At 37.9% G+C, this 15,485-nt stretch overlaps 1 protein-coding gene across 2 annotated transcripts in view; it reads right to left on the bottom strand.

Moving 5' to 3' along the window:
- scaper (S-phase cyclin A-associated protein in the ER) overlaps nucleotides 1-15,485 on the bottom strand; it is a 641,491-nt gene that overhangs the window by 85,194 nt on the left and 540,812 nt on the right. For both annotated transcript variants that reach the window (XM_039773420.1, XM_039773421.1), the window contains exon 26: nucleotides 15,045-15,200. In XM_039773420.1, coding sequence (XP_039629354.1) covers nucleotides 15,045-15,200 — 156 coding nt within the window. The remainder of the gene's footprint in view (nucleotides 1-15,044; nucleotides 15,201-15,485) is intronic.

Below are 15,485 nucleotides of genomic sequence, written 5' to 3'. Positions count from 1 at the left end.
ATGTCAACTCGGAATGTTCTCTTCATGTTTCCATCGGTTTTCCTTCAGGTACTTTAATTTTGCTCTAAAATTCTCAAAGAAATGCATGTTAGATTAATAGGCAATGTGCGAATGTGACTATAAGTGCAGGTGAGACTAGGCCCAGGTATGCACAGGGATCTGTCCAAGGAAGGTGCCTGCCTTGCTGCTGGGAAAGGCTATGAAACCCTTTGACCCTGAAATAGATTGGGTTTGAGAGAATCTGGTAGAAAAACTGGTGCTGAATTAGCCATGGTCTGGTGAGCAGCATGTAAGGGTCTTTAATATTTCTGCCCTGTGGATTAACAAAACCAATTGGGTGTCATGGCCCAAGTGTAAATCAGTCAGTCAGTCATTATCCAACCCGCTATATCCTAACACAGTGTCTGTCACGGGTGTCTGCTGGAGCCAATCCCAGCCAACACATGGCGCAAGGCAGGAACAAACCCGGACAGGGTGCCTGCCTTCTGCAGGGCAGGCACACTGGCACACACACAAAACACACACACACACTAGGGACAATTTGGGATCGCCAGTACACCTAACCTGCATGTCTTTGGACTGTGGGAGGAAACCAGAGCACACAGAAGAAACCCACGCAGACAAAGGGAGAACACGCAAACTCCATGCTGGGAGGACCCGGGAAGCGAACCTGGATCTACGTACTGCGAGGCAGCAGTGCTACCACTGTGCCACCGTACCGCCCAAGTGTAAATCAGTGGTGCCTAATTATGAAATCCTGCCATATCTTGAACTGAACCATAAAAATGTACCAGATAATAATACGAGGGCTATGTTAAAAATAAGAAAGATCATGAAGACTGTATGAAATGTCTCATACTTGAAGTAAACGCTGAAGACACCAGAAAGCACAGTCATCTTTAGTCTGTTTAAGTACCACCTTGTGTGGTATAGTGGGTCCGTGGCTTGCGAAAAAAGGTTGTTTTTTAAATCCGTATAGCCGTGTCATTCTCCATGGGTGAGATTGCATGACCGCGGGGAGTTAATGAGTTGATTGGAGCGAGTCGCACCTGCACGTGTGGGTGGGGTCGTTCTTATTTGCCTCATTGGCTTCCTGCGGTGTGTAATTAAGACGTTGTGCCCACGAAGGCAGAGGTATATGTATATATAAACGGAGGCACACCAGAGGGGGATATAAATCGTGGAAAAAAAAAAAGATAAATCGTGAGAGAGAAATGGATGGAGGTAGAAAGATGTAAGGAGGAGAAGGAGGTTAAAGGATGGCAATGGCCGTCTAGGCTGGATGATCTGGCAACCTGAAAAGAGAGAGACAGAACGAGCTGAGGCCCCACTAAGGAGCGTTTGGCCGATGTGCTCTGGGGCTAGTTCGCCCCACTGACAACTAGTGAGTCGGGTGAGCAGGAGAGGAGTTATCCCGTTGGATCTGAGGAGCGACTACGGGTGCGCGAAAGATCACGGGAGGAGAGCCAACCTCGTCGGTCTGGCAGTGATGTCTGTTTGGAGGCCAAGACGGAGGTTGACAGAAGGAGCTCGTGGCTGTTGGGTCTCCGCTGCTGCAAGTAATGGTGAGCCGGGGAGAGAGTGATGGAGGTGGGCCAGAGAATAACAAGAGTGAGAGACTGCATTTTTAACTGCTACATTTTTAACCTCAGATTTTAAAGGATTTATTTATTGTTGGGTTTTTTTAACCCCACTGGACACTTGTTTTTACGGATGTATTTATTTATGGAACTTGAAGCACTGCACTTTTTGTTTTTGATTGTTTTAAATAAAGCACTTTTTCACTTTTGGAATATATCCCCTGGCTTTGAGAGATTTGTCCCCATTTGTCAGCTCATCTCGGTGACATTATCGACGGTGTTGGGTTGAGGGTTCCTAAATGGACAAGGAGAGCATGGAAGAGAACCCGCATCGTCACACCTCGGACCTTCATCATATTCCTAATCAATATGAGTTAACACTAGAATCTCTGAAGCCTATGAAAAAACTCAAAATCCTGGGCCACCTTAAATTCCTCACCTCTCCATTAGCGTCTTTTGTTTTGCAAATGTCTCAAATGTGTTTTGTTTTGCAAATACCGTAGATCCCGTTATATAATAATAATTTCGTCCTACATATTTGGCTTGGAGTTTGGGGGTCGGTTTATACAACGAGTATCATTTCAGATTCAAGATTTCCAGCGTAATGCCGGTTTTGCCGATGTATACAGAAGTAAATAATGACGAAACCACAGAGCCATCTTTCAGATGAAGACGTAACTTTGCATGCCAGTACTTTAAATTAAATAAAGAATTTATTCAAAAAAGTGTTTTAGTTGTTGATTGTATTAATAAAATTTATAATAAATTATCGGGAAGTTTAAAATAAAAAATTTTGTTTTGATTTACGATCAACATCTTGCGTTACGACCCGGATGCGGTCACGTGTATCCGCTTGCGCGATTGTAAACAAACAACCGAGAGCGTTAGTAGCGTCAGTCGGAGCCCAGATACATGTGTTTGTGGATGTAATTTCGGTCATTGCAGTGATTTGCCTATATATATAATTCATTAAGACCATGTCAGCAAGACACATAATTGCTAAGGAAGGAAGAGAAGGTAAAGAAAGCGAACACAATCAAAACGAAGATGGAAATTGTGTGGAAATATGAGAGTGCTGTTCGTGTGACTGATCTCGCTAATATGTACATCATGTCGAAATCCACCATCTCGACAATTTTACAAAGTAAAGATTTTCATAAGGAGGCTCCTTCTAAACAATAACCACCTTCTGTTTCATTCTCCTCCTCCTCCTCCCTTCCTGTAGCCCAAAGATGTCAAATTAAATGGTGAGTACAGTATGAAATTGTTGTTTCTAGAATAAAATGCCTTTTATTGTCACTATACATATCTACAATGAGATTAAAACAGCTCCTTCAGTGCAGAAAAAAAGTTCTGTATAGGGCTTGCATGATTGTTTTATTAGCCTTAGCATAACGCCGGATCTGTGGCCCCGCTTCTGCTTTCTTTCCCTCCTCCGTCTGTGTCGTCTCCTAGACCCGACAACAATCCACGGAGAGCCCGCTGTTCTCGCTATGTTGTCTGGGATGTTGTGCGTGTGATGAAAAACACTCGAAACAGATGTCTGGCTCTGGACACCGATGTCTATAAGGTTCTGACGGGTGTAGCGGATGTTTGCCGAACCGATCGTGCACAAACAAGGTAAAAAAAAAGTACAAAAAAGTGCACTGAAAAGGAGACTTTTTATAACTTTTTGGTTAGCACATTAGAAAAATTATTGGTGTTTTGGTAAATTATGCACATTATACAACCCGTTTTTTATTATGAGAAGGTTAAGTAAGTGTTGCAGTGGGAGGTTCGGAACGCATTATGGATTAACCTTCGCGAATTAATTAAGTTCGTAAGTCAAGGGTCCACTGTATTGCGTATTTAAGTTAATCAAATTTATAACGAGTCTCCAGAAATCCACCCGCCGATGTACCGTATTTGCGTATGTAGTTTCAACACAAAGGTTTAATTTTACCAAACTTCTCCGCAATCACTTCCTGGTTTCCATCAAAAATGCCAGCAGTCTCAAATTCTCGCCGATAAACATGATAAATATACCTGAAGAGACTCTTTTAAGGAAATTTAGAAAATTTTGCTTGGAGAAGGGGGTCGGCTTAAATACCAGTCATCGGTAAATACATGTAATTTAGTAGGTAGAGAAGGGGGTCGGCTAATATACCGAGTCGGCTTGTATTCCGGGATCTACGGTATGTCGATCAGCACAAGCAGCAAGCAGACTGCTGTCCCATCCCTCACCACCGCAGCTCAAGTCAGAGAAAAATCTCAAGTCTGTTTATCTGGGTGTGAGGTGCCTGGAGGTAAATAATAAGATAAATAATATATTGTTATTTAGAACACATGCATTTCATGTGTGTTCCTTGTCTACACCAATCTATGTAATGTAGGACTGACAGGAAATGCAAGGCAAGAAATGTTGAACACAGTACTAATGACAAAACTTTGACATGAAGTGCATAATGTGTGAAGACTTAAGTCCAAATATCAAATAAACACTTTCACAAAAGGTACAAGTATAACAAAACAAGTGCCCTTTTATTCAAGAATAAAAAGAAATCAGGTTAGGGTACGACGCTGACACGAATGCTTGGGTAGTGCAGCAGTAAAAACTGTTGACTCATAATTAGAGGTTACGGGTTAGATTCCGGGCACTTCCTAGATTTACCGTTTTGAGTTGTGAGCTGCTCTTATTGTTATTATAGAATAAAAACATACAATTGATATGAATCTTTAACAGCAGATGTAAATTTATGGTACTTGTAAAGGTTAGTGTTTTGTTTTTTTTCTTTGTTTTATTCTCTTAGTCACGTTCACGATCACCACAATCTGACACTGCTGTTTTCAAATAAAGACGTGCTATAACAGAGGTGAACTCAGGTGAAGATGAGGGTTCTAAATTGGAGAAATAGAACAGAAGCCCTCCCTGCAAGAAACGTTCACTCACACATAAGAACAACACAGCTGCACCAGGCGTAAAGGCGAAAGATGGCACCGTTTGGATGCAGCAACAGGTTGGGTGTCATCCTGCCAGTGAATCTGACACATGTATGTCCTTCAACAAAACAGCAGGGCTTACATAGCTTGCCAAGGTATCATGCAAAGTTCTCTTTGCGATTATGTTTCTTGATGGTCTTTATATGAAAAACATTTAGAATTTCAAAAGATCTCTGGTCTCAGAATTAATTTGAATAAAAGTGTGCTCTTTCCAGTGAATTCTCAAGCATACAATATTATATTGGACACATTCCCTTTTATCATTGCAGATCAGTTTAAATACCTATGGGTAAATATCATAAGTAAACATCAAGCTGTTTACCAACAAAATTGCGCCGACTGTATGGAAAAAATTAAGCAAGACTTGCATAGACAGTCAACCCTTCATCTCACTCTAGATGGAACAATTAATGTTGTTAAGATGAATATCTTTCCTAAGGTTCTTTTTATTTCAAAACATTCCAATATACATCAATAAATAATTTTTTAAGCAATTAGATTCAACCATAACCTCATTTATATGGAACTCAAAACATCCACGTATCCAAAGAGCGACCTAAGGCAGAAGGTGGCATGGCTCTACCTAAATTTCAGTTTTATTACTGGGTAACAAACATAGCTATAAAAACCTGGACACAAATAGATGAACATACACAGGCCTGGTCCACAATAGAAATAAAATCCTGCAGTACTTCTTTATATTCTCTGCTTTGTGCTCCAATAAATGAAAGTTATCACCAATATGCTAACAACCCAATTGTGCTTCACTCACTCAGAATATGGAACCAATGTAGAAAGCATTTCAAGATGGAGAATCTTTTATCTGTGGCACCTCTGCATGAGATCCACTTTTTTCAACCCTTGCAAACATATGCAATTTTTAATATCTGGAAAACATTTGGGATTAAATTTCTTAGAGATCTTTATATAGACAACATCTTTGCATCCTATAAACAATTACATTCCAAATGTAACTTTCCAGCAAAACATTTATTTCACTATCTTCAAATTAGCAACTTTGTTAAACAGAACCTGCCCGATTTTCCTCATCCCGCACCCTCCTCTATGCTGGAAAAAATATTGCTCAGTTTCGAGGACTCAGACAGCATTTCTGCAATATATAAAATTATTTTACAGTCCCTCCCTTTCAAAGACAGGGCAGTGATAAAAGGATCTCTCACTCAACATATCAGAAAAGGAGTGGAAGGTAGCAATGCAGAGCACTCACTCGAGCTCCATATCCACAAAGCATACAATTAATTCAACTCAAAATTATATATCGAGCACATCTGTCTCACTTAAAACTGTCCAAAATGTTTCCAGGGCAAGATCAAACCTGTGAACGCTGCAATCAAGTCCCAGCCTCACTGGATCACATATTTTGGGCCTGCACCAAATTAACATCATTCTGGACAAACATTTTAAGTGCCTTTCAGACAGCCTTGGTGTCACAATCCCTCCTAACCCTTTAACAGCTGTTTTTGGTGTACTTCCAGATGGGCTTAAAGTGGAGAAGGAAAACAAACTGTGATTGCCTTTACTACACCATTGGTACGCTGGGTTATTTTGCTAAACTGGAAGAAACCTAATTCTCCTCTTTTAAGTCAGTGGGTAACTGATGTTTTATACTATTTGAAATTGGAAAAAATCTAATTCTCACATAGACAGACAGACAGACAGATAGACACTTTATTAATCCCAAGGGGATCCTTAGAGGATCTGTGCAGAACTTTTTCAAAACCTGGCTAGATCTAATCAATAATATTTTAGAATAAGCTCTTAAAGCACAGAGGAAGAAATTCTCTTTACATTTCTTTTTCTTTTCCATTTATCTTTATCCATCTATTAAACTCATCAATTTATCTATTTTTACAAGCTTTAAGTTTTACTCCGTTGGCCATGTTCTCTTTCTCAGGGGTGGGAGTTGATTTGTTTTCAATCCTATTTTTTGTAAAAATGGATCTATTTGTATGGAATGATTACAATAAAATTTATAAAAAAAAAAGAAAAACATTTATATGTTACTTATATAAATGCCACATTGAATGTTGTTTACCTATATTTATTTACTTTTCTTCCTACAGTGTAAAGCCACAAGAAGACTGCAGAGCTTCCTGTGTTTGATCGACATAGGCATGCTGACAAAGTACATGTGCAATGTCACTCCTTATTTAGGAAAAGATCAGCTACGAAAAGTAAGATTGCTGCTTTCACCTGCAGCTTCAAACGCTTCAGTATGCGAGCAACTCTTCATGCTAGTGTTTAGATCTGGCAGTGCCATGCCCGAAAAAAGAAGTCTGACTGCATTCTCGGTACCACTGCTTGTGTACCAAAGTGTCAGCATGGCACACAAAAAAGGCAAAGGTAACACACTTTTGTATTAGACATGAAGGGGATGGGGCAATATTTGGGAGAAGTACAGTGTGGCTGACCGCTGTACATGCCTACAAATACAGCATACACACCTTCACACTACTGTATGGCTCTATCTATTTTCTGTCTGATATGCATAGTTGAAGATAAAGTGCATGTATTCACCAAGTTTTCATACACCAGGATCATTGAATCAATAATGAAAAATAATTGACATAAAATAAATGTGCCTTTTCCTCACATCACTAGATAGATAAAACTAAAACAAGTTCCTATCTTATGGTTACTGCTGGAGACGTACTGTACACTGAAAATCCCCTCTAAATGTAAATGTAAAAGAATAAAGGTAAATTTTCATTTTTAATTTCTAAAGTTACTTACCTTTGGAACACTCAACATTTTTGCAAGCAGTTCTCTTTTTTGTACTGTTTTAAACTGATCTCAAAGACAACAGCTGACATGAAAGTGGCAGCTGAAGTTTTATTTTTGGAGCTGATTAAAGATTTATCCATTCAGATGAAACAACAACAACAACATTTATTTATATAGCACATTTTCATACAAACAGTAGCTCAAAGTGCTTTACATATTAAAGAATAGAAAAATGAAAGACATAATTATAAAACAAAATAAATCAACATTAACATCGAATAAGAGTAAGGTTCAATGGCCAGGGGGGACAGAAAAACAAAAAAACTCCAGACGGCTGGAGAAAAAATAAAATCTGTAGGGATTCCAGACCATGATACCGCCCAGTCCCCTCTGGTGACCCCAGTTTCAAAATAATACCAAATAAATCTGAATCATAAAAAAATGAATTCTATAAGGAGCATCTGTGTGAATGATACATTGAACCTCACTGTGCAACTAAATATTGTAGCGCCACTGGGTCCAGACCTGAGACTGACACACTTCTTAGGTGGCCACAGACTGACCAAGGGGGCGGCAATACCTGGAGAAACTAGCAATTAAAAATAGCTCCATAAGCAAAATCACCAATGGAGATGGCTTTTCTGGGGGGAATGTGTGCAGCCACAGCACATAAAGAGCACTTTGACCACATCTCCTGGCTGCTAAAGCCCATTTCTGTCCTTGGGTTGGTCACAGAGCTGGGGCATAGTGTGGCATACAGGTTGCCTCTAATCCCAGGTGAGCAGAATGAGGCAGAGCTGGGTGGTGTGTGTGTGTCAGAGGGCAAAAACAGAAAACATCCGTGTTTGCATGCCATCACAGAAGATGTGAGCAGCATGACAGCAGCAGCACCAAAGATTCCAATACATCTTTTAAGGGCTAAAGTGAGCTCTTATGAAGAGTTAGGATCCAACACTATTTAGAACAGAAGGATTGTGACAGACAAAATAGTCTCTACTTTTATATTTTTTATTTTAAATTTCAAAGGGATATGCTAAACATTTTTTCGATGTAGGAATCCCTTCGTAAATAGTCATACATATTTTGGTTTTCTCTATTCATTAATAATAACCTATAAAACTGACCAAAATATGTATGTTATTTGCATATTAATGGGTTTTCCACTGTTTGGATAATTTCCTTTGAACTATAAACATTTAAACACTACTATAACTCATTGATTTATACAATCCCTGCATTGTACATAAACTATTACAGGATAAAGTCCAGGCACCACTGGAGGAATTCCCAGCATTAATAAAATAAGCAAAAAATATTATCTATTTGCGCAATAGATTCATACAAAGGGTTAATGCAACACTTTAAATGAACGTCAGCTAGAATTATATTTATCTGTTTGTAAGGTCTGGTGTACAGTACATTGTGTACGTGACACTTGAGTATTAAATTAAATTGTTTGGTTGTCACCTAAAGGACACCAAAAGATATCACAGAAACCATATTTAATCTTGAGGAGCATAATTATTCCTGGACAATTTTCACTCAGATCAAAATTGTATAAATAGAAATAGGCATTGTCACACAGCTGGAAGACATAACGCCTTCTTCAATGAAATTAAAAATCCATATTTTGGCTTATACATTCCATGCTGGGATTATCGCCTAGACCACTGGTTGCCAAACTTGGCTCTAGGAACCCCCTGTGGCTGAAGGTTTTTGTTTGTACCAGATTCACAATCAGTGATAACAATTGATGTAATTTAACTAGCTGCTCTTTTTTCTCTTCTGTTATTCTGCATTCAGAAAAGTACAGCAGTGTGACTTTTACATTTATAAAACATTTAGAAAAATTTCTGTTTTTGCTATACCTTTAAATGCTTAACTCTCTTTTGTTGTCTGCCTATTATTTTACACTTTTATGTGTATTTTGCTCCCTTCATTGTATCCAATTAATCTATACTAATAAAAGGCAAAGCCCTCACTCACTCACTCACTCACTGACTCATCACTAATTCTCCAACTTCCCGTGTAGGTAGAAGGCTGAAATTTGGCAGGCTCATTCCTTACAGCTTACTTACAAAAGTTGGGCAGGTTTCATTTCGAAATTCTACCTAATGGTCATAACTGGAAGGTATTTTCTCCATTAACTGTAATGGAGTTGAGCTGGAATGACGGGGGGGAGTTTCGGTGACATCATCACGCCTCCCACGTAATCACGTGAACTGATTGTCAACGCAGTGCGTAGAAAACCAGGAAGACCTCCAAAAAGCGCTTAAGAAAACATGCATTGTATAATTGAGAAGGCAGCGAAAAACAATAAGAAGCGAGCGAGTGACATATACTACCATATTCATGAGTGTTGCTGCCTCGAAAGAAAGAAAGGTGTAAACCTAAACTTTAAATTAAGTTCATAGACAGGCTACGCTGGCTTTCACATGCCCACAGGTAATGCGGGATACAAGTTTAATGAGAGGACGCAGGATATAAACGAGAGTTTTGATCACTTTGTAACTAAGTTAAAATTGTAGGTGAAGGGGTGTGCTTATGCAAATTCCGAGAGACTGTGTTTGTGGGGGATTGACAGTTAAGGCGGGGAGTCACGCCATCATCTCCCTCCCATTCATCTAATTTCGGTCTGAGCTGAGCTCTAAGCTAATGCCGTCTTCAAGCAACTTCGTCAGACTGCCACCAAATACTCACAGAAAAATCCACAAGTTAATACACACGCTATCTCTAGAGTTTCTCCACACTGAATCCTCCAGGCACTACTTACAAAAGGTCACATTGACAATCGTGTTACGCTATTTTTAAAATCTTTCCTTTTCTTAGCACAAGCACAGCTGAGAAGCTTCATGCATGTGCTCCATAACGTTAAAAATAATGCATTTAATCACACTTTGCATTACAAGCAAAAGGGAGCTTTTGTCAATGCATGATTTCCTGGTACACCGATTACATTGATCAGCGCATCCCGATTCATTTTACCCTCGCACCACCTTAGTTTGAGAAGAAGTCTGAAAAATATGAGGTTAACACAGAAAAACATCACCAATTCAAGCTTTATGAATAATCGATTCGCCATCAATAATTGTTTTGGTAAAGCCATCCTCCTTCCATTTTATAATTTTTCCGCCAATAGCCATGATTAAATGAACGGTAAATAAAGTAAGAGCAAAGCGAGGGTGACTTATTTAGGCAGGCATATATATGACAGCAACACTCATGACAATGTCAATCATGTTACGCTATTATTAAAATGTTTCCTTTTCTTTTCATTACTTCTTTAACACACTACTTCTCCGCTGTAGGCGCGGGATTTTGCTATATATATAATATATGAATGACCTCCAAAGAGCGCTGAGACTTTTGATATCATGAACGTGTCTGCAAAACTGTGGTCTCCTGCCCAGCAAAAGTCGAGCAGCCAGCGCGCGCATAGCTGTGCCGCCTTTGAGACGCTGACTGCGCTTCTGCCTTAAGTCAAAGTGAGCACTTTTAATTTTTTCATCCTCCCCTGCGCTATAGCCCAGACAAGTGCAAACACGGACCCCTTTTCTACACTACGGAAAAATAATATTAAGGCGATTCACACTTTCTTTTGCACGTATACGATTATGAGGTCATCACCTCGGATTATGAAGACACGCACACGAGTGGAGGACTGACAGTGCCATCACAGCTGATTAATGGCAGGGACGCCTCACCAGTCTACACAAGACCCACCGCGACTGTCCCCAAAAGGCGATCATAACGCCAGCGAACACATCTCTATACTATATAAAAGAAAAAGGCAACTTTCCTTTCTTTACACCTTTTATCCCAAACCAAAGCCTTTCTCTTAACAGTGCAGAGGACACAAAACTAATTTTCTTTAAATGCCGGTAAGGCACATTACCAGAGGCACAAATTTGAACGTTCACATAGAAAATGTAATTTCTATACCACAGCCGTCGTGTAGCGCTTTCAAAAGGGATCTACTACCGAGAGATGATCCATATATATTTTAGCTGCTGTTAGTTACTTACCTGTTGTGTTACACAGTCTTTAAAATGTAGTTTACCCGCAACCACTCCAGTAGTGCTCAATGTACCTGTACTTCTTAAAACGTTAATGTTTTACTGTTTAATAACTTATAGACTATATTTTATTATTTTTCCCTTGCACTCAGTGACCAAAGCTATACACACACATATAGACACATACAAACATACACACAAGTATATATATGTGTATATATATGTATGTATGTGTATATATATATATATATATACACACACACACACATACATACATATATACATATATATAATTTGTGTGTGTGTATGTATGTATGTGTGTGTATATATGATGTAGATAGGTATGTATATATATATGTGTATATGTAGATATGTATATATAGATATGTAGATATGAAGATATGTATGTGTATATATATGTATGTGTGTGTGTGTGTGTATGTGTGTGTGTATATATATGACAGCAGCAATCCAAGCTGTGAGAAAACAGTAAAAAGGAGGCGTGTCAGACGTCGTGGTACATTTTCTGATGCAGCTACCGAAAACAACTTTGTGACGCTGCCGCCAAATACACAAAACAATTACTTTGACAATCATGTTACATTATTTTTAAAATGTTTCCTTTTCTTTTTCATAACTTCTTAAACACATGACATCGCTAAGCTGGTATTTTGAAATATATATATATATATATATATATATATATATATATATATATATATATATATATCACAGCACACTCATAACAGTGACAAAACAATTACATTGACAATCATGTTACGTTATTTTCAAAATGTTTCCTTTTCTTTCTCTTTCCTTCTTTAACACACTACTTCTCCGCTGCCAAGCGAGTATATATATATATATATATATATATACATAGATAGATAGAGATATATATATAGATAGATGAGAACAACATATATATATATATATAGATACTGTAGATATATATATATATATATATATATATATATATATATATATATATAGAGATAGATATGAGAACAACACTCATATCAATGACAAAACAATTACATTAACAATCATGTTACGTTATTTTTAAAATTTTTCCTTTTCTTTTTCGTACCTTCTTTAACACACTACTTCTTCGCTGCGAAGCGCGGGTATTCTGCTAGTTAACTATATTTGTGCTTAATCTTTACATACAGTTCGTACGGTCTGGAACGGATTAATTGTATTTACATACAAGCCTATGGGGGAAAATTGCTTTGGTTCATGACCAAAGTTTTGGAACGAATTATAGTCGTGAACCGAGGTTCCACTGTGTGTGTGTGTATATATGTATATATCTCCATTTACAGCATTCCATCACGCTCCTTCTTGGTCAAATAGCCCTTACACAGCCTGGAGGTGTGTTTGGGGTCATTGTCCTGTTGAAAAATAAAGGATCGTCCAACTAACCTGACTTCTGCACAACACAACTGCTGGTCCCAAACCCATTGATAAAGCAAGAAATTCCACTAAATAACCCTGATAAGGCACACCTGTGAAGTGAAAACCATTTCAGGTGACTACCTGTTGAAGCTCATCGAGAGAATGCCAAGAGTGTGCAAAGCAGTAATCAGAGCAAAGGGTGGCTATTTTGAAGAAACTAGAATATACAACAGGTTTTCAGTTGTTTCACCTTTTTTTGTTAATTACATAACTCCACATGTGTTCATTCATAGTTTTGATGCCTTCAGTGAGAGTCTACCAATGTAAATGGTGTGTCCAAACACAGGCTTGGGCAGATTCATGGCAGATGAAATTTAATGTCAATAAATGTGAAGTATTATACATAGGGATTACATTAACAATCATGTTACGTTATTTTTAAAATTTTTCCTTTTCTTTTTCGTACCTTCTTTAACACACTACTTCTCCGCTGCGAAGCGCGGGTATTCTGCTAGTGATAAATAAAAACAAGCAGGGCAGATACCTGGCCAAGCAACACTAAATGATGAAATACTTCAGAGCCAGATCCACTAATTAGTACACAATGAATTAAAATCACCAGAACTCCTGGAAAAGCACAATATTTATCAGGATGAAAATATTGATAAAAAATAAAATAAAAACACTAGGCATTCATCTGCTTAGCACATTTTAACAACAATTTACGAAACTTAGTTTTGTAATTTCTACATTGACCAAAAAATGCAGAAACTACGTAGTAAATAACAGCTCACGTAATTAGGATAGGAGTTTAATTAAAAACAGAAGTTGTTTGGATCAAAAACTTGCAGGCACAGTTGGTCCCCAGGACCAAGTTTGTGAATGACTGCCCTAGACTTTGCATCACATTGCATTTGGCTACTGACAAATGCAGCATTATGAAAAAGTGGAATAAACTCAGAAATGAACAGAGACACTAGGGCTATCTTAAAATAATAAGTTAAAAATTTCAAACCAATAAGGTCTAGTAAATTTTAATTCATGACACATCACAAAATGAGTTGCAAGAAGGAAGGCTCCAGTGTGTTCAGTTAGTGAAACCAGAAACCAATGCAGCATCGTTTCTTTGCATAGCCCCTGAACTAGCAGGGTAGTTCAAGCTTGACAGACATTACCTCAGACAAGCATTTTTCTCATAGCTATTGAGAAAACACTTTGACATACAAACCGACACAATCCTATTGTTAAAGCATTTGCCATAAAATATGTTGCAAAACTATTTTCTAAATTAAACTGAAATGGGGATCAAATCAGTATTCAACAAATAATCAGTGGAGTGTTAAGCAATACATGCTACTTTCCAAACACTAAGTGGTCACTTGATTAAGTTCTTAATTTCCTCAAAAAAATACAATAAATTCACTAAGGAAAGGTGTCAAAAGTGCAGGAGACTAACACTAGGTCATGTAAGCTCCAATGTATTCCCTATCGCAAATTACTTACTCATGAATCTTTTTCAAAAATAGTTTGTTCAATCCATCCCATTTTTGCTCAGCTAGACTGAAATATTGTGACTGGAGAGACTATTACACTACACCGAATGACTTTCATGTAGACATTTTCAATCCTCTAACAAAGAGCAAGCTTATTCTGTAAACAGCCACTATGAAGGTTTGTTAATCCAACAGCATTTAAATGTTGAACTGCTTTTACCCAGGATATATATACCATACCATACCATTACAGCACCACTGTCAGTCTGCATTGTTGACATCATGGGCCTGTAGTCATGCTCCTAATAGCAGTAAATGGGAATCATCAGACCAGTTGATGCTTTTTCAGTCCTCCAGTTGCCAGATAGCGTAAACTGGTTGTCTAGTCTGCTGACATATGCCATTCAAGGGATGTAACAAGGGTTGAGAAACTGTGCATTTTAACAGGCCTCTTTCAGCACCACTGCTAGGAACATGCTGTGTTAGCTTACTGACAGTACTTGTATCTTCTACTCTGTTTAAGTCACATCAGCCTCTGCCATTTTCATTTCATCTATTTAATAAAAAAGCATCTTTCAAATTCTTTTATTCACAAATGTGCTGGAAACAGAAGCTTAATAAATTGATTAGACTTTGTGCATTAATTCAGTTTGGATGTTTCTGTGTGAAACAAGTTAAAATGATGCACAAAAAACCTTTATCCCTGATAAAGATAACATTGCCTTATAAATGGTTTTTACCTTTAATTTGAACAATTTTCAAATTTACTAAACATGTTAGTTTTCTTTAAAGAAATTAACATTTTGTGGTCAAAAAAGGAAAAAAGAACCTACCGTCCAGTCCCCAGGAAACACATTTTGCACATTCCATGTAACAGAGCTGTTGCATGATGAAGAAATGCAGCAGTCTTTGGATTTTCATCAATTGGGCCTTGTATTGAAAGTAAGCAGCCGTAGAGCTTGTCAATCAAACCCATGTTTACCACGTAGCTTGAAAAAGTGGAGAGAAGAAAAGGTAACAATTTAACAGAAAGCCATAATTAAGCCACAACACTTGCAATCATGAAAGACATATCCTGTGCTGTTTGCATGATGTAAAAAAATTCACTTCAAAAAGTAGTTTCTAAAACCAAGTGAGATAACATTTCAGAAAGAATGGAACTTTAGTCATAGGCTATACTTAAAAATGTTTAGAAAAGTACATTTAGGTACAAAAGCTGTTGTAGTCAAAACTGTGAGTTATAAACATTTAGGCAAAAATTCATATGTCTACTT

The sequence above is a fragment of the Polypterus senegalus genome, chromosome 12 (assembly GCF_016835505.1).
Source record: "Polypterus senegalus isolate Bchr_013 chromosome 12, ASM1683550v1, whole genome shotgun sequence".
Lineage (NCBI taxonomy): Eukaryota > Metazoa > Chordata > Cladistia > Polypteriformes > Polypteridae > Polypterus > Polypterus senegalus.
This window is presented reverse-complemented; position numbering and strand designations above follow the sequence as displayed.